The 27,161-nt window shown below is 44.1% G+C and overlaps 1 protein-coding gene across 2 annotated transcripts; it reads right to left on the bottom strand.

The window, feature by feature from the left end:
- Nucleotides 1-464: 464 nt before the first annotated feature.
- On the bottom strand, nucleotides 465-26,315 carry dtx2 (deltex 2, E3 ubiquitin ligase). 2 transcript variants are annotated; one of them, XM_080749882.1, is made up of 10 exons: nucleotides 25,865-26,315; nucleotides 25,203-25,466; nucleotides 19,082-19,670; nucleotides 17,876-17,934; nucleotides 12,202-12,405; nucleotides 9,167-9,228; nucleotides 7,949-8,116; nucleotides 7,559-7,720; nucleotides 6,511-6,600; nucleotides 465-4,535 (listed from the first exon to the last, which is right to left on the bottom strand). In XM_080749882.1, exons 1-10 carry the CDS (start codon nucleotides 26,016-26,018, stop codon nucleotides 4,299-4,301), a joined length of 1,989 nt encoding a protein of 662 aa, XP_080606008.1. In that variant the 5' UTR covers nucleotides 26,019-26,315; the 3' UTR covers nucleotides 465-4,298. The 2 variants fall into 2 exon arrangements, with proteins under 2 accessions (XP_080606008.1, XP_080606009.1); XM_080749883.1 differs by lacking the exon at nucleotides 12,202-12,405.
- Nucleotides 26,316-27,161: the final 846 nt, after the last annotated feature.

The raw sequence follows: 27,161 nt of genomic DNA, 5'->3' as shown, positions 1-27,161 counted from the left end.
GGCACGCAACACCGTGGGATGAGGAAGGGTTCGCTCGCCACCGATGGCTTGAGGTGAAAACGGGAGGAATTTACACATGGTCCGTGTCACTCCGTGTGTAACAAACAGGTTTGTTTTGTGGGCTAACGCTATACCATGGACAAAGTGGCAGGGGAAATGGACCTAGAACGTCATACTTTATTCGAATGTATTGTCTGACCCGTTTCCATTCACTTTTGCGCATTTAGTTTATTCGATTAAGCCTCAAAATCCTCCTCCTCCAAGCGGATAATCTTTTTTGCGGATAATGAAAGTTTATTCGCATTTTGAAGTGTTTCCATAAAAACATTTTGCGACTAAGCTGTTAATGCGCAAAAAGTGGCTTTATGGAAACGCCACTAATGTTAAACAAGTATATACTGTACATACTGTATACCTGATAGCAAGTGGACAGCATTGTTTTATATACTTTCTTTATTGCAGAGAATGTTTACACTTGCATACATCTCAAGACCCAGTTAAACAACTGTACTGCAATATCATGGGCAGAACAGAAGCGAACAATTCAGAGCCAGTGGTCGGGTTAACAATGACTACTCGTCTCTTGTTTCAACGCTGCGGGTCCAGTTGGCAATATTTTGACCTTGATTGTCACACTTGGAAGGTTTTACTTGACCAGAGGTTGTGTACAACAGATTTTCTCAGTAGTCATATCTGATCTACTTGGATAAAAATGGCCAAGTCTTATGTGTTACACATCACAGTGTCTTGTTCCACCTCATAACCCAGTGTTTCTCAAACTTGTACATTTCAAGGTCCCCCCCTTAACTCTGACAGTATACAAATGGAACCAAATTGACCCGTCAGGGTTGGTTCCATTTGTACACTGTCAAGAATTAAAGACATGTATGGATCAATTTAGATCCCCCTAAAGGAACCCAGAGTCCCTGGAATCCACTTCGAGAAACACGGTCATAACCCATGTGAATCACCATGTTAGTGCAGAAGCCATCTGCTCATCAAATTTAGGAAAAATAAAATCACTCAAAAATGATGGTCAAATTATGAACGTTGTCATCAATGTTTAAAACTAGAAGAATCTCTCGGAATCCAAGCCAGAAGGGTTTTATTTCTGAACCAGTATCCATGGCCATAGTAGTTGTTTCTTTGACAGTGCTTGAGTTTTCCTATTTAAAACAAGGTATTGCCTTTTCCCATTTAGTTAGGTGTATTAAACATACTCACCTACTGTAGCTACGTCAATAGAATTTTCAGAGCGTTCTTGTGCTGAACATAACTCTTACCGCAGAGATACCCATTCTTATAATTGCATAAATTACCAATTAGAACACAAGCCAACCAGCCATAATCTGGCAATGACAAATCTTGAACAAATGCACTGTAAGAGCTAAAGTGCTTAATGACATTTTTTTTTTATCCCCTATGTAAGCTACCATTTTAAATTGTGCAGGTCTATGGGATACAAGAGGGCATCTTGAACTATATGAAGGTACAATTAATCAAGTTTAGAGAGTCGATGGGAGATCCACCGTCATCCGTATTCTCAGTTTCTATGTGTGCAGCACATCCGATAGGTTGGAATAGAAGACGAGCAGGAACGTACTGGGGTGGAAACTGGAGTTAATGCATACTAATATACTCTTGATAAACATTATGCCAGGGGTGGGCAACCATGTGTTCACGATCGACCGGTCATCTTAATGGGCTTTTTGGTTGACCGCGAGCAATTAGAACACCCAGACAAGAACATTCCATTTCATATCATCCGTCACGCTCAGGTTTGTGTGTTTAAATGCGAACCGCCATATTATGGGAGCAACGTGACACAAATGAACATAAGAATGTCCCTGGTAGCAGATCAGTGGTCTGGGCGAGTAACCTGTTAGTTGTACTTAGCCTAGCTGAGCTAGACATCCCAGCCATGTTAAAACAAGGTAGGGATACTGCAGTTAGTTAGCTAGATGCATTATCTACTAGGCTGGTTATACCAGGCTAAGTTGTACTAGGCTTGCTGGCGAGAGAACAGCGCTGACAATGGAAGGAAGAGATGCAAAGAGACATGTCATTTCTACACAGAACTGGGAAGATAATTATTTTTCTTCGTGTCGAATGGAAAATGTATTTGTCTCATCTAACAGCTGCGCAGCGACGGCAAAAGAAAAGGAAAACTTGGAACGACACTTTGACAAACCACAAATCACTTTGAGACTTTTCCAGCCGACAGTGAACTGAGAAAAAGAAAGTGAATGCGACCGTGGCATACGTTCTTGCCAAACAAGAAATCATTTGTATCCAGAAGTTGGACGAGTCAACAGACTACTAAAGTTGGCAAACTGCATTTTCAGCAGAATGCCTGCTTGACGATATGACGGCATGAAGGTAGTGAGGTACTGTGTTTGCTCACACAAAGGCTTTCAAGGATACGAGTGACTGCTTAATACCTACATTCTAAGTCAGGGGTCTTCAATGTTTTCAGGCCAAAGACCCCTTAGTTGAGAGAGAGATGAAGCAGGGACCCCCACAAACTTTTCATAGATTCCATAGAGTTTCATCGTTTGACAGCACAATCATCAGTGTATTTTGGATTCATGTCAATTCGTGTTTTCAGATATTTAACCACTTGAACCGTCAATACTTAATAAATGTAACCTTTCACTCTGTACTGTACTGCTCTTTTCCCCCTCTACACCAAAGCTCTTTGCTGAAAATAGCCGATCTACAAGCTCACAACGCCTCGCACAACTATTTTTGGCTGCAGTTCTCAGAATATGGGCGCTAGGGTTCAAGTGGTTAATATAAAAAAGGAGAAAGAAGTTTCCATCACCCAAAGATTTGGAGGACCCCCTGTAGTAACAGTGAGGAACCCCTAGGGGTCCCGGACCCCCTGTTGAAGACCCCTGTTCTAAGTCAAAGTATTGATCCGCGGTGTAAGATGCAAGTTATTATTAAAGATGACCAGCGTTTTTGCTTCTTTTTGAGCATTGTACCCTGCAGCTACCATCCTGACTTTAATAATGCACTGGCAGTTTAGCTCCCAGACAGCAACAGATGTGTAATTTAATTTCACTCTATCCCTCTGCAGGACTCATTTGTTTTTCGTTTCATTTAATATTAAAGTCCAGCGATGCCTGAATGGATTCGTGTTTTGAAAGTACATTAATTATTTTGATCATTATGGTTCATAATGTATCTTATATTTACTATTCATATTAAATTATCGACTCACTCTTTGTTAAGTTTTAACATTAAATTGACTACTTCCTATGCTTGTCTTCGTCTAATTAGCAGCCCGTATTATAGACATAAAAGCAATGGTGGTTTTCACCGGACTGTTCCGTGATCTCGTGCCCAAAAAAAGGTTGCCCACCCCTGCACTACGCTATGCACCTTTACAGTCTTCTGCTCACGTCTATCCTCCAGTTACTTCAAACACGGTGGTCAAGGAACTCGGTGCAATGCTGACTTCAACTAATAGTCTAGTAGGAAAGGGGGGTGCACGCGCATAGGGTGGATTTTTTTCGACACCTGTTTTAGCTTAATCCTTAAAGGGTATATTTTAAGATGCTGCCAGGTAACAGGCTGAAATATTGTCCCAAGGGGTTAATTTTTAATGATTTCTTGCACCTACCCCATTCGCTTACTATATAGGGGAAAAAAGACCCTCCAAAAAAGTTCTTTAAGTAGCATGTGAGGGGTCTAACTAGGGTTATTCATGATTCTGAATCCATTGCAAGCATTTGTTTTGCACAAAAACATTCCTAAGGCTAAAAATGGACCCTACAACACAGTGAAAAGTGATGACTCATGTGGTGCCGTTTTTAGCCCAAGGAATGTTTTTCTTGCAAAAAAAAAAAAAAAAAAGTTGCAATGGATTCAGAATCATGAAAAAAAACCCTAGTTAGACACATCACATGCTACTTAAAGAAGATTCTTTGGGGGGGGGGGGGGGGGTATTTTTCCTATATAGTAAGTGAATGGGGTAGGTGCAAGAAATCATTAAAAATGAACCCCTTGGGACGATATTTCAGCCCATTACCTGGCAGAATCTTAAAATATAACCTTTAAGGATTAAGAAAAAAACAGGTTGCGGACAAAAAATCCACCCTATGCGCGTGCACCCCCCTTTCCTACTAGACTACTTCAAACACGATGGTGCTGACTTTGCTGACTTCAACTAACCAGTGGCTGAGGACATAAGGGTTTCATCTTTCTCTCTGGGGGGGTGAAGGGGACAGATGTACTGGTCAGTCAGTAGTGGATGGGAGACAGTCTGCAGGCCATATAGAGCTCCGCTGGCTCTAGCTGGGGCCTGGCTGTTTGAGGCAGTCCTCGGTCACCCCCTGTGAGACCAGCTCAGAGAGCACGTTGTCCAGATAGTTGGGGTCGGGGTAGCCGTGGCCCGACAGGTTGGACATCATCTCCGTCTTGTGGTGGATCTCGTTCCACACCACCGTGTCGGGCTCGCCCGTGGTGCTGGACGTGCCCACGGTGAAGATGAGGCGGCGCGTCCACGCCACCTTCAGCAGCTCCAGGACCTGTGGGCAAGGGAGCCAGGGGAGAGGCACAGGGCAGGGGGGCATCAACATGTGGCCGTGGCAAAAACCTGGTCTTTTCGATTTTTTTACGCAACATTTTACACACCATTATAATGTTCTTATTTTGATTTATTATGATCACTACTGAACGTCAGTCTCTAGGTTTTCTTCAGTATATTGTCGTTGTCGGGTGAAAACCTTGTATGTCCAAAACCGTTTGTTTTGCATTTATCATTTTAAAAATGATTTAAACTAGTGAAAACAGCCGATCTACAAGCACACAACGCCTCGATTTAAAAAACGATTTAAACTAGTGAAAACAGCCCATCTATAAGCACACAACGCCTCGCGGTGCGAGGCGTTGTGTGCTTGTAGAACGGATGTTTTCACTACTTCTGTGCGACGGCCTTGTCTGATGAAGCAGGGCTTTGCTTCGCAAAAAAACGTACAAATTTGAAACACGAGGTTTCTTCGCGACAGCGACGATATGTATGACACCGATTTACTATGAACCTATGTATGACATATTATGAGTCCACTAGTACTAGTGGTTTTCAAATGTTTTATTTGCAAGGACCTCCATAACTCTGAAGTGTACAACCTTACAGGTCCATTTGATTCCATTATGGGTCGATTTGGTTCCATTTGTACACTCTCAGACAGGCATTGACACTAAGGCTTGCCCACCTGCCCCCGGCAGGTAAATAAAACCTTCGGGCAGGTGGAGTTTACTTTCAGGTTGCCCGACTGGGCAAGTGCTTGTTTGAGCGGGGATGGAACTGTCTAGAAACACAACACAAGATATCTGTCTAAACACCTGAACGTGGCCAGAGCACTCTGTCTTCTGGTCTGTTGATTGTCAAATAAGAGCACTGTTTACCTATAATGTGCTGTTTTCAATGTTGCTATACTTAAAACTATAAAATAGGTCCCATAGTCAATCATAGCTATGTAGGTATTTGGATAGAAATTTAGGTATGACATTTATTATCACACAGCCCCAGAAAGTAAAACTTTTCAGGGAAGACCTTTGGGCAAGTAGAACATGACCTGTACTTGCCCAACAGGCAAGTGCCTCTGAGACCGCTCAGAGGTACAGACCTGTTATTGTCATTCAGGGCTTCCACTCATTTTGTATGAGTACATTGTTATATTGCTGTTAATGTACTGACCTATTATCTTGTTTATTATTGTGATGTTGTATCTGCTTATTGTAAGTCGCTTTGGATTAAAAGCGTCTGCTAAATGCCTAAACTGTAAACTGTATGTCTGTGACAAAAATTGAAATTTGTCAAAAATGTCCTCCACAATCCAGCATTGCGATGACCCGGGCCCTGGCATAGAGATTAAATTATTGAAGTTAAACTGAAAAATAAAACCATATATTTTTGCAACATGTATGTACAGTATCTGCCAATATATTGTGGATGTCTTGCATTCCGTAGAATTCTTTGTCTCAATCTACCAGTAGGTGTGACCTTGATTATCCTCTCTTTGTAGAGACTTTATCATTTATATTGGCATCAAGCCAATCATTTTATTTTGCCACAGGCAATGTCGTTTCGGACATTCTCTGTCATTTCTGACACAAAGGGTGGTGACACTGATATTTATTATATTACGCTGATTCTGAATGGTGGCAGATAACTGGAGAGTCAGGAAAGAACTAGAAAATGTACAATGGATATTTGAAGGACAAATAAGCTTATTGTATCATGCTAATCCCTTTTGGGAAGTGACGGGCAAATGACAATTATATCATTTGGCTGACAATATTCTACCCATTTTTAAGGAGCTTGATATTCTTGTTGCAAATGGTGGGTAAAAATATAATAATGATAAACTTGCAAAATCTAATGCTCATCTGCTATTTTGAGCGCAGCATTGGCCAATTAAAGCTTTGTTTCATCTTGGCTGATAAGTGTCGTCAACCACAGCAGATAAAAGAAGGGAAACATTTTGTGTTTTCATTTACCTTCCTGCCCTTCTCATTATCTGGAAGGAAGCACAAGCGAGGGAAACCTCTACAGGTGTATGGTTGCCCTGGGTTGGGGTGCTCTGGACCCTAGAAGACACAAGACATGAGACACAAAAGCCAACACTTAGATCAGTATCAGTGGTTCTCAACCTCTGGGTTGATTTGAGGAGGGTCGCTAGCTTGATAGGCAACATTTTTTTCTCACTCAACAGTGAACAAACCAACAAACAGTATACCTGTAAGTGTATACAGGCTATCTGCACTTTTTAAAGTGACAATTTAACTCATCTGGTGCCGATCCCGAACTAGTTTGGCTTTTTTTCGGCCGGGGTGCCGATCCCTAACTAGTTCGGCTTTTTATATAAAATTAAACACCCGAAGGCCTTACCGAAGCCCCGGGCTAAATTTTCGAGCAGTCCGTCGGCCGCGATTTGTTTACGTCGGCCTGCGAGAGCGTCGCGCCGCCGATCTTTGCCGTTGAATCCAATGCATTCTCAGATCTTTGAAGCTCATTTTCTCTGTTCTATGCCTTTCTATGAGGGGCGCAAGGTTTAATCACGGCTAAATCACCAAAAATTGGGCTTCTAACATGAGTGGTAGCCAATAGCTAACTTCAAGCTAACTTCATCCTGGTCCTGTTCATGACACAAAGGAAAGTGTTCACGCGCGTCATGGCTGCGCACGGCTTGTGCATACACAGCGTATGTCTATGGTGGCTGATCTGGCCATGGGCGCCATCTAGTGGAGATTTTGGGCACTGTATGAGTTAAGGACTTCAATCTATATACTATACAAAAGGCCAAACATTACCTAAGAAAGAGGCAAAAACGGAGGCATTGTGAGCCTGCTATTTTCATAATATTTATATGTGGAACTGAGTCAACTAAATGCAATGTTTATAATTCCAGGGTGGGGGGGTACCCAGTTCAAATATGATTATTTTAAGGAGTCACAGCCTGGAAAGGTTGAGAAACACTGACTTGGATAGATAACTATAACAGGTATGTTGTGCTCGTAAAAACCAACATCAACGTTAAGTTATTACCTGTATGCCAGGGGGTATACTGTAGATGATCTGGATGGTGCCACAGTTGGGATGGCCAGGAAGCGATTGGGAGATGCTATAGATGTCCATCTTGCCTTTGGGTTGGGTGCCAGTCTTTTCTCCATAGATTGTCTTGCATGAGGGACACTGGAGGCTACCATCCTGGAGGAAGGGGGCATTTATACCACACCAAAAATGAGTTAGATCAGGGGTCTTCAACAGGGGGTCCTGGACCCCTAGGGGGTCCTCAGAGTTACTAGAGTTACTGGTTTGGGCGCCACCATATCCTTGTGTGATAGTATAATTATTTTCAATTAAAAACTTGCATCCCTATTCTGAAGAGAACTTTGACCCAACAGTGAATCCCAGAATTTGGTGCGACTGGCATACCTTGGTTCCATTGTTGTACATTGCCAGCATGCAGAGCATGTGCAGGGTGTGTCCACACTTGGTGAACCTGCCCACAGTGTCTGGGAGGATGCCCTGGGCTCCGCCCTCTGAGGATGGCGTCTCGTAGCCAGAGGGATTTGACAGATGGTCCATGCAGATGATGCAGTCCTGAAGGATGTGTAAAATGGATGGAGTAGATGTTAGTGTCGGTCGACGCATTGTGTCACAAACACAATGCGCTGTTTAAAATGTCATCATTACACATCCCATGAAGCCTTGAATTCATGGCAATTTTTGTTGCATTCCTATTATTCCAATTATTTAATGACCGGGTTATAGGTCAGTAGGAGACTCAATTGAGTCTCAAATTCTTGGTTTAGGAAAGTGACAAAACAAAAACAAAAAAATCTTCCACGAACTCAAGGTTTCACGGGGTGTGTAATTGATAGAACTACTCCTCTGAAAGACCAGTGTTGCATTGCTGATTCAATGTTTGGGGGTACACGGTTTTCATGAAGTCATGCACACGTCGCTTAACACTTACTATACAGGTCTACTGATATACATACAGGCTGTTTCTTGGTTAAAACACTAAGGTTGCGTTCGTATATCCAGCACATCCGTGAGTGGGCTCCAGGTGTGCATTTCCGAACGCACCCCAAAGAGTTGCCCGAGGTGTGAACTTGGGGGTTGTTTGGTATCAATGTCTGTGTGTGCACGTGAGAGGCGTGGCACAGGTCAAAAAAGACTACCCGTGTGACCGGACCATTGCAACACTGTAAAACATGAGTCTTCAACAGGGGGTCCTCAGAGTTACTACAGGGGTTCCTCCAAATCTTTGAGTGATAAAATTTGTTTTTGTTCTTTTTTATATTAACCACTTGAACCCTAGCGTCCATATTCGGAGAACTTTAGCCAAAAATAGCAGATCTTTAGCAGATCTTGTAGATCGGCTATTTTCGGCATATTGTTCGGTGTAAAGGAGGAGCAAACTAAGTAGTGAAAGGTCAAGTTTTGACGGTTCAAGTGGTTAAATATCTGAAAACACAAATCGACATGAATCCAAAATACACTGACGATTGTGCTGTCAAACAAAGAAACTATATGGAATCTATGATAAGGTAGTGGGGGGTCCCTGCTTCATCTCTCTCTCAACTAAGGGGTCCTTGGCCTGAAAATATTGAAGACCTCTGCTGTAAAAAAAGAGTGAATGTGTACCTCATCTGGGACCACAGCCACTCCCCCCATGTAGCGCTGGATCACCTCCTCTGCTCTCTGTGCTGAGGTATGAAAGGAGAGGACACCGTTAATGGAGTTGAGCTGCCATCCACACACAAGATGCATCAGGGCCCAGGGAGGCTGCCATTGAAATCCATACAAAACAGGTGACAAGGACAGACTGAATTCTCCTTCACAAGTTCGCAGTCTGGCATCTGACTTTTTAGTCAAGACAAAGGCAACGCGTATTCCAGACCTGCTCTTTGCACCCTGCCATACAAAATGGGCTCACTCACGGCACAAATTGTGAATAAACCTTAAAGGAATACTCCATTGCTCATCAACCTTATCCGCAGTGTTAATTTTGACAGCAGATTTAAAATGTGTTTATTGTCATAATCTTTTGAATACATTTTCATTTTAGTCATCTGCAAAGATTTAGTCCACTGAATATCGTAAGATTTTAGACGTCAAAATCTACGGTTGATTTGTGTTTTGTCATGGTTTTAGTAGCCAAAATCAACCACTGTGCTAGAAGACCAAACGTACTGCCGTGTTCAGACTGGAACAAGAAAAATTGCCTTCTTATTTTCTCAGACAGTATATAGCATGTAATCAAAACATTTTTTGTATCGATCGACACCGCTAATGCGCGAAATTGACAAAAACATCCACGAATCCGACAGTGGCGTATTCCCTTTAAGCCATTAAATTAAATAATTATTTGATGGGGCGGTGTGTGTGTGGGGCGGGTGGGGAGGGGGGGTAGATGTGTCATGTCAGCAGGTCAGGGGCTGAAAATGGAAAATGAAGCTCATGCAAGATGAATCAATAATACAGTACTAAAGTATGGCGGCCATGGTTCGGAATGAAGGGTGAGTAATGAACGACGTTATTACCAATCACATACCACTACCATCAGTCTGCGCATGTCTCTCTTTCTCATGTACGCACACGGCAGTCTCAAGGCTGCTGTGGAACCGGATTCAGGGGTAACAACATCCGTCTTTTAGGTTATTCTCAATTCACAAGAGCCAGGGGTGACGCACACATTTCTGGTCCCTGGGTACAAGGATTCACTCACATTTTGTGCTTTAACCATCGAAAAATAGCAGATCTACAAGCTCACAGCGAGCTCGTAGATCTGCTATTTTTGAAAAAAGTCGTGAAAATTTGTGCGGAGTCTGAATTATTTCAAATCCTTCTAAGGTTTTTTTTTGAAAAAGTTAAGTTTCTATGTCTGTGGTGCTCAAATATTTTCATGTGAAAGACCCCCAAAACGATATGTATTTGGCCACGGACCCCCCCATCTCAAAGTATTTCGTTCCAGGGACCCCCTCAGAAGCAAGATTTGAGTTACAAATGTTTGCTTAAAAAGTACATATTCAAAGATTTGCACACATTTTCACGACTTTTCAAAAATAGCAGATCTACAAGCTCGCAGCACGTATCTGCTATCTTTTTCAATAGCTAAAGACAGGCCCCTCCACCTTGGGCCCTAGTAACTCAGTCCCACTCCCCCCCCCCCCTTGCGACACCCATGACAAGAGCTCTAGTGGGGTATCAATCCTGTAACGCTGGGTCAGCAGCACCTCTTTCTGAAGGCCACCCGTTGAGACCAGAGTGGACAAAGTACAAACGCTGTTCTAAGTGGCATCACGTTTCCATAGATATGGGGGCGCTCGCTGAGGATTCCTGCCTGCTCCCCAATTATTTCCGGTGTGTTCAAATGAAATAATAAAAAGCAGCACAGTACAAATGGGCGACATGGATGAGTGACGGCCATATGAAATGCGGATGGATGTTCATGGCGGCTGAGGCAGAGATGGGAATTGTATTCGGACAGAAATTAATACGAGGCAGGAGGGAAATGAAGCATACGAATGAGGACGGGGCGGGATAACGTTCAAGTTCCAGCACAAAGCATGCTTCTTTCTTTGACAAGGAGGCATTCAAGTGTCAGCATACTGTAATTTACAAATTACGATTTAAAAGCTGGCAACTCTTCTCTTCACTGTGATGGTTAGATGTTTAAAAAATACAGCATGGCTCTCTCGTGTGAATATATTTGTTGTACATCATAGTAATGACTATGATGTACGACAACAATATTTGGGCAAGTTTTCAGCCTGAAAATATGGGGAATTACTTCCATGGCCTAATACGCTTAAGGAATTTGGTGCTGATCAGTCCAGCGGTTTATAGATAATAATAATAGATACCTATTTCCTCCCGCGAGGGAAACTCCGTATTTTCAAGCAATAGGCTCTATGCACAGCAGCCATTTTGGAGAGAAGTTGGACAGTCTTCCCACTTCCTTCAAATGTGTTAACAATGATACTAATGAAGGCTCTGTTCCATTCTCAAACCTTTTTACGCCTGCATTTGGTTCCATTTGAACACTCTCAGAGTAACACGTTTTAAGGGGTCATTTGAAACCCCCAAGGAAGCACAAGGATCCCTGGACCACACTTTGAGACCCCCTGGTAGCCAGTGAGCCAACATGCACAATATCAGCACCCTGACTCTGTTTGACCAGAATGGAACAGAGCCTTCATTAGTATTATTGGTAACACCTCCGAAGGAAGTGAGAAGACCATCCAACTTCTCTCCAAAATGGCTGCTGTGCATATAGCCTATTAGGGGTTAAGAGTCTTGCTCAGGGACACACATCGTTCATTGCTACCCTGGCCTGGGATCGAACCTGGGACAACCAGGCGGGCTCCCTAACCATTCAGCTATGCCTCCCCTAATCCTTTATGAGATTAGCCCAGGTGACAGACAAGACAGACACGATTCCAGGCAGCTCGGCCCTCCTACAGAGCCACGCCGCAGAAACCCCGACAGCCCCCCAGGAATAACACAATGTGGGCAAGTGAATGCGAGTTGATGCGAGATGAAATGTTGTCCATGCGTCATGTCAGCTTGGAGGAGTCGAGGTGGGCGGACGGACCGGAGGAGGACAGACTAACACACAACGCAGAGGCAAAGAAAAAGGGAAACGACTGGCAGGTGACGGTGATGGTGGTAGCTACCTCTCCTGTGCTGCCTCTTTGCCCTCCTAACTGAACTGCTGCTGCTGTGGGCCTTGCTGGGCCTGCTGCCTGGGGATAGAAGAGGAGGAGGAGGAGGAAGAGAGAGAGGAGGGGGGGCAGGCTGCTGCAGCTGCTGGGGGAGGGGGGCGCTGCTGGTAAAGTGCACGCCGAGTCCCACTGCCGACATCAAAATGGAGGCCATGCCTGGAGTGGAGTGGAGTGGGGTGGGGATGAGTTGGGGGGGCAGGGTGGAGAGCCAGTGGAGATATCGCCGGAGGGAAGGGGCAAAGGGAGGAAGAAATCAAAAGGATGAGAAATGCAGAGGGACAAAGCAGCAGTGGACACTTGCGCTCTCCCATCCCGATTCACACACACACACACACACACGCGCACACGCACACACACACACACACACAGTCAGGTGGGGCAGTGGTTCTCAACCTTTTGGGGGGGGGGGGGGGGGGTGAGGGGTCCCCCCAGATGACAATTGAAGGACTTTTACAACCTTTTTAATATAAAAAAGGTGAAAAAAATACCATGCAGTCAAAAGTACACATTTTAAAACTGGTCAAACATTGGCCAAATTGTCAAATAATATAAATCTATTTTCACAATATTTTCCTGTGGCACAAAGTCAACCTAAATGTAATGCCTCAACTCCTACAATTCACCCTTTGTCAAGTCCCGCCCATCTTCGCACCCACTGGTTGCTGTGTCTTGGTGGGACAAAAGTCCTTTCTCTCCATCCACTAACATTGAAATGTTAGTGGATCTTATTGTTATTTTGTATATTCAATTCTCATTTTAAATTTGGTTTCAGTAAAAAGGAGCCTCTCGGGTGCAGTACAGTGACTGGGCATGTTTTAAAATGTTTTTATTTCTCAAAAAATTATGTTTTAGCTAATTCAACATAAAAAAGGCGGAACAAGGCAGAACGAGCCTGCTTGCTGGTTGGTCAATCAGGGACCAATCAGAAGGCTGACAAAGGGTGCTTGTCTGAGTGGGGCGGGGGGTCCCCAGTTCAAATGATTATTTTGGGTGGTTGCGGCCTGAAAAGGTTGAGAAACACTGAGGTAGAGGGGTTATGCAGCGTGTTATCCTATTTATGGCAAAGCTTAGGTTTGTGTTAACGTTTGGTAGGATTTCATGGCAATATCTTGCTGTGGAATTAAATGACAACTGTCACCATTTGCCCCATTGGAGAAATAAGTATGCATTTGTTTGTACTAGTAATTCATGAAATTACTAGAATATGCTAATGTGAAATCAAAGCACTGCACATCGTAATGCCACCTTCAAATGGCCCTCTGTGCAAATATAAAACTGTTATGGTCCCGACAGAGTGCTACAATTTCTCATAAAATCAAAGAATCTTAACAGAGTGGCAAAACGATAAAAAATAAAAAGACATTTCTGCACACTGTTGCAGACTCCATTAAACGTCCAGCTGTTTCCTAGACATTGTAAAAAGAATGAGGACAAAAAAAGGAGGAAAAAAAAGGCACGTTGACTGGCCATTTGCGCCGTGATGGGGCCACAAAACGAGGAGGATGGCCATTCATTTCATCTTCAATCTTTTACAGGCTTATTCAGAAGACCCAACAATTAATCCAGCAAGGTTCTCTGGCTCATGATAGTAACAAAGTTGGTGACGGGCAGCAACACTGAAACAAAACAGCAATATGACAAAACAAAACCAACCCCAATCATAATAAAATGATGTTCCATCTACACGTTTTCGGTCAAATGGTGTCATTCCTGATTATTACAGCATTGAATCATTTAAATGAGGTGCATTTTCATTGTATACCACGAATAGAGCTGTCACAATTATTACATAATAATCGTCTAATCGCAATTATTTGAGGTAATCGCAATTATTTTTGCATAATCGTCATAATCGTTTCCATGTTGAGAAATGGTAATATAGTTTCAAACACATTCAAAAAGTAGTGGAAATAGCAGATCTACAAGCTCACAACGCGTCGCACCGCCACGCATTGTGAGCTTGCAATGTTCGTTTTTAAGTATAACATTTTCAAATATGTCAGTCATTTCTTACTATATTTAAGTTTGTGTTATGATTGCCATGTGCAACTTCAAAGCCTAAAAGCCAAACAGAAACGTAATTGTCAACGACAAATACAAATCCTTAATCGCAATTATTTGGGTGACAAATTAATTGTCATGTAAAATGTCATAATTGTGACAGCCTTACCCATGAAACCATACAAATCAAGTGCTTGGGCTTCTTACTGCTACAAGACAGACCTTTCTCATTACATTCCTCGGTCATTATCCATAAGAGTCATTAAGGGGCTAATAGAGCCTACACTGCAAATCCTGAGTGTTAATTTAACTCACTTTGCACTAATTAACAATCAGGGATTTGGCAGGGTATACATTAAAGAGGTCTTTGCTCAGGCTGCACATGCTTTGGAATATTCCGCCTATGGTTATTCATGCCGTCTATCATTGAAGCAAGAATGCGGGGGTATGCTTTCTTACCCTCCAGTATCACTTTGACAAGACTGAATGTTGTTCTTTTTCCAAAATAGGATATACAACACTAACAGTGGTGTATTCATAATGGAGAGATTCTCCCAATCTACCTGTAGAGCTTGTTCAAGGGTTGGGGTGTTTAGTGTTCCCTTCAATTCCAAAAGTGCGTATAAGCTGATGAAACGGGCTGGCACGTCATTGGTGTCTATTTTAAAGGCAATAATGTTATCAGCTGCCCTTCCCTGGGGAAGGAATGAGTGAGTGAACGCAGTATGACGTCAGGCCCCGTCAGGCCAAGTACTGGTGCCAACCAAGTAAAATGTGGACCAAATTAAAAAGGGAAAACCCACCACAAGAACACTGGTTTTATTGCCGCGTGTTCTCGTTCTGCACATCTTATACAGTCTATAGTCGGAGGGTTTTTTCATGCTAATCAGTCTAAAAGCGCCAAATGTTGCACAGATGTAGCCGAGGGCATGCTCTAATGATTTAGCTAGGGCGCCCGAGTCGGCAACCTTCGGGGTCGCCACAGCGGCCAAATCAAGTTGGACTCCCATTGACTTTCTATACAGGAGGAAAATACCCAGAAAAACTGTTTTTTTCTGGGTATTTAAGTAGGATGTAAGGGGTCTAACTAGGGGTTTGTCATGATGCTGTATCCAAAATTTGCAAGCATTTGTTTTGCACAAAAAACATTCCTTGGGCTACAAATTTCCCCAGAAAATGCCCACAAAACTGTGAAAAGTGATGACTCATCACTTTTCATCACTAAACCGTTGTTTTCTGGGGCCATTTATAGCCCAAGGAATGTTCTTTGTGCAAAACCGAATCGGGCGCCCTAGCTAAATCATTAGAGCATGCCCTGGGCTACATCTGTGCAAAATTTGGCACTTTTAGACTGATTAGCACGAAATTATCTCCCTAAGGCCCCCCCGACTACTAGGGGTTTCTCCAAATAAAGGGGACGAGGGAAGTATATTTTTTTGGATGGTTGGATGTGACGCTTGTTGGTGGAACTTTCACAACTTCAGTGGAACAACGCTGACACACCCGCATCAGGAACGCCACTGCCATGATGGCATCTGTTCACACTCACAATGCATGGGAATATTCTGGCCTGACAGGATATTGCGTTAGCATCTGTGTGGAGCTGGCAGTGGAGTGGTGTAAAGTAACTAAGTACATTTTCTCAAGTACTGTACTTAAGTACACTTTTGAGGTATTTGTACTTTACTTGAGTGTTTCCAATTTCCAATACTTTTACTTCTACTCCACTATATCTCTGGGATCCAAATATTGTACTACAAATATTGTACTACATAGGCCTACACTACATTTGTTTGAAAACTTTAGTTACTAGTTACTTTGCAGATATAAATGATTACATTATAAAAAATACATTAATCCACTTTAGCCCTATTTTATACCTTGGCTATTTGAAAATAGCCGATCTACAAGCTCACAACGCGTCTTTGTGACCTTGTAGATCTGCTATTTTCAAACATTCTGTACTTTTACTTTTGGTGCTTTATGTACATTTTGATGCCAATACTTCTGTACTTTCACTCAAGTACATTTTGAATCCCGGACTTTTACTTGTAATGGAGTATTTCTACATTGCAGTATTGGTACTTCTACTCAAGTAAAACATCTGAGTACTTTTTCCACCACTGGGAGCTGGGAGAAAACACATAGCCTAACAATCAGGGTTCCATGTGGAAGGGGAATCCATACCACTGCTTTTGATACACCTCCCCCCTCTGGTCATTCATTTCTATTGCCAGTGGGGATGTCATGTTGTATCCCCGTTTCTGGTCAGCCTGAATACTAGCATTTCCTTTTGTGTTTGATAATATCCTCCCAATTCAATGTTATGATAGGCTTGGGTGAATGGACAAATACATGCGATTATTCTGGAGATTTTAATAATATAATGGTCTGCCTCCTCGAGAATTCAACTCAACATAATTTTGTGTTAAATAGCTCTATATTCTGATAATAGAGCTGAAGAGACCGGGAGACTCCCTTAACCGTTACCGAACAAACACTCTGTCTATAGCAAGGATTACTATTGGAAAAGTGCTTTAACCTTTAGACAAACAACTTTTTGTTTTGATCTAAAACTATCACTTAACAGAAATGCAAATCAATTTGGCCCATATTAAGCAATGATGAGTCCTTCACAAAACAGGGCAGTGACTGCAATGCCTATCACCATTAAGCTGTCTTTGTTTGTGATCCATTTTTATTCAGACATGCCATCAAAAAGAAAGTGAAACCTATCTAGCCGGTCTCCATAAAAGCCTCGCTTGGCAATGCATGTCCCACTCTCCTGCACTTAATTCCTAAGTAATTGCTGTCAAATTTCTCATCAATCATTAATGTCGGGGTGGTTAATTCCTTGTGTCAGTTATGTTTATTTCGAGAGAGAAAGAGCTTGAACCAGAGGTGATTAGCCTGCAGTTTTTTTTTTATTGTCCGTCAATGCCCATATAAAAAGGGAACTGGATGCCACGTTTGCCAAATTGTTGCTGTCAAAGAATTGCACCGACAAGGGTTCATAGGTGTACTCTAGGATTTAGTCTCTACACTGCGTGAACTTCGTTTCAACATGCCATTAATGCAAGATTCACGTCAAGTCCAATTTGTGTTGTCTACCTCATCTCTCTTCCTCATACTGACAGCATGCTGTCACGTTACTATAGTAACCCGACACGCAACGTGTTGGGGAGCCCCAGAAGGACTGTTCCCGTGGGAATGCTTTTCTTGCATAACTGTATTCATGGGTTCAATTTGTAGTCCTACAGTGGCCTTGTTGAGGACCAACACAGGTGTTTCACTTGTCTGATTAGCATAGAATTAATGTTCTACATCAATCAGAACACCTGTGTTGGTCCTCAATATGGCTGCTGTAGGACTACAAATTGAACCCATGAATTGGCAATAGACAATATTTGTACTAAATGGTGGCCATATCGCCCAACACTAATAGTACAATGAAGTACCTATATAGGGAATAAGTGGTTAAGAAAATGTCAAAACCACTTCCCGTCTTTTTATTTTTTTTGTTTGTTTTTAGCGAACCCTGGTTACAATGTCTCACACAGCTGCCAAACAATAGATAGTGACGCAGAGCAGGACATAGAGGATGGATGGCTGGTGACCCATTTACCTGCCAGGGCAGAGCTCACGCCGGTGGATCCATTTAGCTGGACGGGGATGGCAGGAACACTGTGGAGCAGGAAAAAAAAGGAGACGCTCACTGACTGACATGCAGGAAGCATAACAGCAGAAAAGGCTTGCTGGTAAAAGCACGATATACCAAACAGAAGAAGGGTGATTTACAAAGCTCACACTGCAACACGTTGTGTGAGCTTGTAGATCTGCAATTTTCTGCGCAACACGGGCGGCATAGAACTGAGTATTAAAAAAAAAAGTCTGAATACAATTTACACCTAGCCTTACAGAACTGAACATGGCACTTTGCTTCAAACGATAGCACAAATATTCAAATTTGATTTTGTTTTCAGTACCACTCCAATTTCAGGTAAACAAAGCTAATCCCCCTAATTCTTTTCCACCGACCTCAGGCTCATGCCGACCGCTCGGCGGGGCGGTTCTTGTATTCTTGTATGTTTTACTGAGGATAAGGTTCGAAATAACTTAAGGGTTAGGTATAGTTTTACTGAGGTTAAGATTAGGAATAGGATTAGGTTTTGGCACCGTTTTACTGAGGTTAAGGTTAGGAATTTAGAAAGGTTAGGAATTATGAGAGCATATGCAGTTGTAGCGTGAGAACACAGAAGTAGCACTATCAAACAAGTTAAAATTTAGATTTTCAACTGAGAAAACCCCACCTTCTACACTGTCACCAGTCCCTGAATGCGAGAGCTCTGTTCAGCTGAAGCTAGCGCGATTCAGGGGCTGAAGCCAAACTAAAGATGAGGTCAGTGCTGTTCTATAACTCTAGGGGTGCGTCCACACAGTACGATACAAGCATAACCCTCATCCACTCCTATGTTAAGGGAATAACCCGGAAGTGGCGTTAGGACCACGACCAAAGCGTCATTGTGCCGTTGTGGGGTTGCGTGCACAAAGGTTGAATACAAGTTCATGGTTCAGCACTGCTGAACTGTCACCCCGTAGTGATAGGCACTAACCTATGGGACAGACCTAAACGCCGGAAGAACGGCACTTCTTCTGTTGACACTACCATTAGTCACTCAAGTGACAAAGTTCAAAGGTACGACAGGAATTGCATTTGTAGAGTTCCACTCTTTACATATCGTACTGTGTGGACACACCCTAACCTGTGCGTCAGTGACACACGTACACCCAAGAGATCGTAAAGTCATCAAACCAAACCACAGACACCAACCTTAAACCATTACCAGCCGAGGAGCTCGTCAGCGCCGGCCCAGAAAGTTGACTACCGGGCGGTGGTGGAGGCCAAGGACAACCCCAAGACATGCCCCCGACGGACAGAGGTCTCCTGGGGTAGGGTGAATAGACCGGGGTGGGGTGAGCCGCCACGGCCCTTCCAGCCCCCTGCAGGCTGGGGCGGCTCAGTTGCCCCGACGAAAACGAGTGTCGAGAGCGGCTGGGTATGGGACCCGTGCTGCTGTGACTCAGACACTGCTGGCAGGAGCAGGCGGGGCCCGAGGGGAGGGCAGAGGACCCGGAGGACGCCAGTGGGTAGGGCAAGTTGCACTGCCGCCGCACTTGCCGTCTGAAGCTGGTGGATTTGTTAACTTGGGCCAGGGATGTGAGGTCAACTATGTAATTATATCCATGTGGACTCAAGTCTGCCGTAGCCTGGCGGGCCTGGTAGCTGTGCTCCAGCAGGATTGAAGTGCGTGTCTCGTATGGCGTCCATCCGCCTTCGTCGTTGGCCCATTCCCAGTAGACGCCGCTGCCCAGGCCTGAGGACTGGGCGAAAAGCGACCGACGCACTGATCGCGTCTTTCCTGAAAGAGAGAGACGGATTGCTGTTGGATAACCTAAATACAGTATAATAATCTTATCAACACCCCCCCTCACTCATCCAATGAATTTATTGAGTAGGGATGGATATCGGAATCGGCCATTATCAAAGATTAGGCAGGTATGATATCAAACCGGCCGAATCGGTGACCGGCAGGTCACTGATTTACATACCGGTTTTATGCCAATTGTGTCTATGGCACTGCACAGCATGATGCTCGGTCCTGTGACTAAAGTAAACATTAGCAAGTAGCAGCCAGTCTACTTAGTGGCAGCCTACAGAATACAGATGGTGCTGATTACCTTTGCAATGTAAGGATATATTCCATAATCCTGTGTCAATGTCATCTCCAAAAAGAAGGGGGAAAAAAAGCATGCGTCACCTGCTTTCCTCCTGCCTAGTCCATTCGGTCATATTAGACTGGATATTGTCTGTGATTTTGGATATTGTACTCTTGTGATTGATTTGGCATTAGTGTTCTTCTAGCTTATTGGTACTCAAATTGAAGTATGTCTTGTAGGCCTACTTGGCCTGAAAAAAGGGTATTGGAACAACCCTATTCTCTAGTTCTTAGCTAAAGAAATCGGTATTGGTTTTGGCAGGTCAGACCTTCATAAAACTGGTGGATCGGTATCGGCCAATAATTTTGCAATCGGTCCATCTCTAGTATGAATATGAATCCAGTCTAGTCTAAGGAATATCAGTTCAACCAGCAAATCCTTCACTTGGGGCTGTTGTTTTGATCATAAGTAACTCAGAGTAAAAGATGTGTATCTGTCCATGAGGGTTTATGTATAGCCTTAAGCTCCATTTACATTGTTCACACAAACTCTAAAACTATTTCAGAGACCTTTTTTCTCTCATAGCAGCTGCAACTCAAGTGCATAACACATTAACACTAGGGTTTGAACCTGTTGCACTTCGTCATACAGATTATCAGTAGACACCAGCCGGCCACCACAGCACTGTCAGACACTAGATCAAATATTCAACATTGATTTGAACAGGCCAGCAGCTAATGTTAGGTGTTGACTGACTGACATCCGCCAACGCTGTGGTTCTCAAACTTTTGCATATCAAGAACGCCCCTTTGAAGGCATTAGGCCACAGAACCCCACAACTCTGTACTATCATTTTGTATCATTCAGTGTTAATAAAGACCGCCCGCCTGCCTGTAAGTAAGGGTCGATTTGGTTTCCAACTATCAATCATTTACCTGGGGAGTGGGGACCGCTGGAGATCCTGGCCTAGTTCTCTATAAAGTGGCATCCGGGGTGCCCCATTGGTCAGTGAGAGGGTCTCAATGACCAATGGGGCACCCCGGACCCCACTTTGAGAACAACCGTGCTAACATACCTGGGCTGTAAACATGCTACCATAACAAGTTGGGGAAAGGGCCCAAAGTAACAACACTTGTTGAAAAGTAACCCCTAGCCACAAATTGTAACTCTATTTTTTTTAAATACATATATATGTTGAAACTAGAGTTGCAATACCAACCATTGGCTGCCAATGCATCCAAATTCCAAACAGTTTTTTTGCTATCCGATTATATTAAACGACGTCAAACAACATTACTGCTTTCCATGGAAAGATTGAATTATGCTCTTTCTATCTGCAAAGACATGTTATGAGCTACGGTAGTTTCTGTCAATACATTCCATGCAGTTCATTCCATGCAGATGATTCTTTTTCAAAGTGTTGGAATTTGGCAGCGCTTGTTGGAAAATCCCTCAACGGTCCTGCGTGCCACCTGTTTCTAAATGTCACGCAGGGTAGGAGGCAGCAGGATGTTGCGTTGTTGAAAATGAGCGCTTCCAAACTCCAACACTTAGAAGAACAATCACCTGTACGGAATATATTGACAGAAAGTAGCGCATATGTCTACGGTGGATTTTTATGAAACAAACACTTTGCAGATAGAAAGAGGATAATTCAAGCTTTCCACACAGCCGCAAAATTGGCGAGTTTGTTGTCATTTCATACAATCAGATAGCAAAAGTTGGACAAAATGTGGACAAAATATTTTCCCAAATATGGATATCATAGATGTCCTATGTTATAATATAGACCACAAGAGATTCACACAATATGTACATATATGGGCATTCCAAGTTATGGGAATTAATATTGACTAGAAGCTTCGGGCGGCCCAGCGTCTAGTCGGCGACCTGGCCAACTCGGAACAATGTAAATAGGGAATGAATGCCCCGCCCTTTAGGACCCGTTTTGACCATCTGTCTGCCTGTGTCCATTTATGCCCATATATGGAGATATCTGTATCTGTCTGTCTGTCTGTCGGCGTCCATTTTATGTCCATATATGGAGATCACTGCAGTTATAGTTCTGGGTCCATTTTATGCCCAGATATGGAGATATCTGTCTATCTGCGTCCATTTTATGCCCATATATGGAGTATCTGTCTGTGCCTCCAACTGTGTTGCAGACACAGTGCCGGTTCCCCCTTTAATGCAAACCTCACACCTGTTGTCATAGGACCCGTTTTGAACATCTGTTTGCCTGTGTCCATTTATGCCCATATATGGAGATATCTGTATCTGTCTGTCTGCGTCCATTTTATGCCCATATATGGAGATCTTTGACCATCTGTTTGCCTCTGTCCATTTATGTCCATATATGGAGATATCTGTATCTGTCTGTCTACAATCCATTTTATGCCCATATATGGGGGCATTCATTTTATGCCCATATATGGAGAACGCGCGTGCCCGTGGGACGAACGGTTCTCGAGATACGCGGATTACATACATACATACATACACACTCACAGAGATTTTTTGTTGACTCATGTAGCGTACGTGATGTCAGAGCCTTTTATGAAGTGATGTCACAATGAGTCAGAGCTTTCGCCGATTTCCTCCGGAACAGCCTGATGTCAACAATCAACCCCGCATAAGGAGATTCCGAACGTTTCGCGCCGGTTCGGGAAAACCGCGCGTCGGGTCGGGTCGAGACCCGGCACTGCACTCCGTGCCGCGGCGGGGAACGCGCGTGCCGAATCTGAAGCCGGTGGGACGAACGGTTCTCGAGATACGCGGATTACAGACAGACACACAGACAGACAGACAGACACGCAGAGACTTCTCGCATTTATAGATAGACTAGCTAGTCGGCGACCTGGCCAACTCGGGAAGATGTAAATAGGGAATGAATGCCCCGCCCTTTAATGCAAACCCCATTATGGAGATCTCTGTATCAGTCTGTGTCCCTTTTATGCCTATATACGGAGATATCTGTCTATACTCTATCTGTGTCCATATCTGCCCATATGCCCATATATGGAGATCTCTGTATCAGTCTGTGTCCCTTTTATGCCTATATACGGAGATATCTGTCTATACTCTATCTGTGTCCATCTTTTATGCCCATATGCCCATGGAGATCTCTGTATCTGCCCATATGCCCACATGCCCATATGCCCATGGAGATCTCTGTATCTGCCCATATGCCCATATATGGAGTTCTCAGTCTTATGCCCATATGGAGATCTCTGTATCTGCCCATATGCCCATGGATATCTCTGTATCTGCCCATATGCCCATATATGGAGTTCTCAGTCTTATGCCCATATGGAGATCTCATATGCCCATATATGGAGTTGCGGCAGGGAGCGCGCGTGCCGAATCTGTATCTGCCCATATGCCCACATGCCCACGTCTAGTCGGCGACCTGGCCAACTCGGGAAGATGTAAATAGGGAATGAATGCCCCGCCCTTTAATGCAAACCCCATTATGGAGATCTCTGTATCAGTCTGTGTCCCTTTTATGCCTATATACGGAGATATCTGTCTATACTCTATCTGTGTCCATATCTGCCCATATGCCCATATATGGAGATCTCTGTATCAGTCTGTGTCCCTTTTATGCCTATATACGGAGATATCTGTCTATACTCTATCTGTGTCCATCTTTTATGCCCATATGCCCATGGAGATCTCTGTATCTGCCCATATGCCCACATGCCCATATGCCCATGGAGATCTCTGTATCTGCCCATATGCCCATATATGGAGTTCTCAGTCTTATGCTTATATGGAGATCTCTGTATCTTCCCATATGCCCATGGATATCTCTGTATCTGCCCATATGCCCATATATGGAGTTCTCAGTCTTATGCCCATATGGAGATCTGATATGCCCATATATGGAGTTGCGGCGGGGAGCGCGCGTGCCGAATCTGTATCTGCCCATATGCCCACATGCCCACGGAGATATCTGTCTATACTCTATCTGTGTCCATATCTGCCCATATGCCCATATATGGAGATCTCTGTATCAGTCTGTGTCCCTTTTATGCCTATATACGGAGATATCTGTCTATACTCTATCTGTGTCCATCTTTTATGCCCATATGCCCATGGAGATCTCTGTATCTGTCCATATGCCCACATGCCCATATGCCCATGGAGATCTCTGTATCTGCCCATATGCCCATATATGGAGTTCTCAGTCTTATGCCCATATGGAGATCTCTGTATCTGCCCATATGCCCATGGATATCTCTGTATCTGCCCATATGCCCATATATGGAGTTCTCAGTCTTATGCCCATATGGAGATCTCATATGCCCATATATGGAGTTGCGGCGGGGAGCGCGCGTGCCGAATCTGTATCTGCCCATATGCCCACATGCCCATATGCCCATGGAGATCTCTGTATCTGCCCATATGCCCATATATGGAGTTCTCAGTCTTATGCCCATATGGAGATCTCTGTATCTGCCCATATGCCCATGGATATCTCTGTATCTGCCCATATGCCCATATATGGAGTTCTCAGTCTTATGCCCATATGGAGATCTCATATGCCCATATATGGAGTTGCAGTGATGTCACAATGACTCAGCGCTTGCGCCCGGCACTGCAGTGATGTCACAATGACTCAGCGCTTGCGCCGATTTTGCGCCGATTTCCGCATAAGGAGATTCCGAACGTTTCGCGCCGGTTAGGGAAAACCGCGCGTCGGGTCGGGTCGAGGCCCGGCACAGCACTCCGTGCTGCGGCGGGGAGCGCGCGTGCCGAATCTGAAGCCGGTGGGACGAACGGTTCTCGAGATACGCGGATTACAGACAGACACACACGCAGACACGCACGCAGAGACTTCTCGCATTTATAGATAGATGACATCAGGGATCTCCATATATGGGCATACAAGGGATAAGGACGGAATGTGACATGTCACAATGTGATGACACAGCGATGTGATGATGTCACAACAGGTCAGCAGCTATAGACATTGAGGCACTACAACAAAGAAACGGAGAAGATGTGACGGTTTTCATAGTTAACTGCACAGTCGAAATAAATAAACGGTTACACATCTCCATTCAGAAACATTGCCATTCAGAAGATTGACTTCCATTATTCTAAATGGAGGCGTCACCTAAACCTAACCTTAACCTCAGTGGGGGTATTTCTGAATGGGGATGTTTCTAAGTGGGGGGTGTTTCTGAATGGAGTGTGTGTCAGCCGTGTTGACTTGAGTGTGTCAATACCTGTGTCCTGTCGGAACTGTGTGAGGCTAGGGACGTGGATGAGGTAGGGGGCCAGGCTGGGGTCACACTGGCCCAGGCAGATGCTCGTGGTACCGGGACCCCCGGGATGAGGACCCCCGGCAGCAGGAGGAGGAGGAGGAGGAGAGGGGGAGAAGTAGCGCTCGATATGTCCGCTCACCGCGCCGCTGTAAGGCCGCCACAAGCCGTGGTCGTCCTGCCATTCCCACACCACCACCATGGGCTGGGACGGCCCTGGACCTAGGGCTGTCACGATGGTGACATGTTATGACTTGTGTTTTTGTCATTGACAATTACATTTCTGTTTGGCTTGTAGGCTTTGAAGTTGCACATGGTAGATATGACACATGACCTAAATATACAAAGAAATTACTGACATATTTGACACCTTTTACACTTAAAAAGAACATTGATAGTGGATATAGCCGAGCTGTGAGCTTGTAGATCTGCTATTTCCACTTTTTTTTTTTACTTTAAAAAAAGACAATAACATTTTTCAACATGGGAAACCATTTATGTCGATTATGGAAAATAATCGCAATCATGTCAAATAATTGCGATCAGACGATTATGGAGAATAATCGCTATCATGTCAAATAATGGCGATCAGACGATTATTATTTCATAATTGTGACAGCCCCTACCTGGAGGACCCCCCGTGGACGTCGCGGACCCCCCGCCGCCGGAGGAGTGGTGGTGGTGCTGGGTCTGGGTGGGAGCAGCGGCGGCGGACACGGAGGGGCCGCTGCTCCTCGACCCGCCGCCCACACGGACGCAGGAGCCGGAGACAATCGCCATGTTCGGGATGGTGTTGTGTTCACACAGCTTACGTTGACGCTAGCTTGTCGGAGCTTCTTTTAGCTAACAACACTGCGATCACTGTTTATCGCAGGATGACAACTATACCACCGGGTCGACGCTAAGCTAGCCTGGCTAGCTGGGCTCGTTGAAGGCTGCCATCGTGGAGTGGGTTATCAGGAGGATGTGTGGGAGCAGACACGGTGCGGGTGGAAGCATAGACTGCCCACATAAGAAGGCATTATGACGGTTTGAGATTATTGTTCGTCTTCTTCCTTCTTCTCTCGGCTGTCTCTGTTCTTCTTCTTCTTCTGGTTCAATCCTCTTTGTGCTGCCTCTTCTTCTCCGTCAGCGTGTGAAATGTGAGAGAGATTTGACGCGCGTCCAGTGAACTGCTGCCCTCCACAGGAAAAGAAGAGACATTCGCTTGGATAAAAATGGTGTTCTCGTTTTCCTACATCATTTTAATAACCCCAGTGCTTTAACTCTTTTAAATAATAATATTTATTTATGTGTTTATTACTTACATTTTGCAGAAAGTATGAGCCAAACGTCGGTGTGTATTTCAGTGAAGTGACTTGATTGAAGACTTTAAGTTTGCATAGAAAAAGGTACAGGACACTGTACAGAACGCAATATGTGTGTCAAATTGTCATATTGAGATGGTTGGAAAATTCAGAGGTGTCAAAGCTGCAACAGTGTGTGTGTGTGTGTGTGTGTGTGTGTGTGTGTGTGTGTGTGTGTGTGTGTGTGTGCGCGCGCGCGCGCGTGTGCGCGTGCGCGTGCGTGCAGTACTGTATACATCTCTCAACACATTGAGAATCAGGCCTGTCAACTCTCCTGGATTTCCCAGGAGTCTCCTGGATTTTGAACCCCTCTCCTGGGAGTCTCCTGGATTGGCAAATCTCCTGGATTTCTCCTGGATTTTGTATCAAACTCCCAAAATTCACCAGAACACAGGAAATTACATCTACTATGTTAAGATTTTTCTGGGGGAGGACCCCCAGACCCCCCGCTTTAGGGGTGGGGGCAATGCATGCAAGAAAGATCATACAGATATTCACTTAAGTAATGACTTAAAGATGAGAAATCATTATTAAAGATGTCCTTTTGCTTCAGTCATCAAATCTGTACAACAACATT

Source organism: Nannobrachium achirus, assembly GCF_963921795.1.
Source record: "Nannobrachium achirus genome assembly, chromosome: 19".
In the NCBI taxonomy this organism is placed as follows: domain Eukaryota; kingdom Metazoa; phylum Chordata; class Actinopteri; order Myctophiformes; family Myctophidae; genus Nannobrachium; species Nannobrachium achirus.
This window is presented reverse-complemented; position numbering and strand designations above follow the sequence as displayed.

Bases quoted from the DNA above. Each gene is read 5' to 3' on its own strand.
- dtx2 (XM_080749882.1), bottom strand. From the start codon at position 26,018: ATGGCGATTGTCTCCGGCTCCTGCGTCCGTGTGGGCGGCGGGTCGAGG. The intron at 9,229-12,201 runs GTAGCTACCACC...TTCATACCTCAG, and splicing joins AAAGAGGCAGCACAGGAGAG to CACAGAGAGCAGAGGAGGTG. The intron at 8,117-9,166 runs GTACACATTCAC...CACATCCTTCAG, and splicing joins TGGCTGTGGTCCCAGATGAG to GACTGCATCATCTGCATGGA.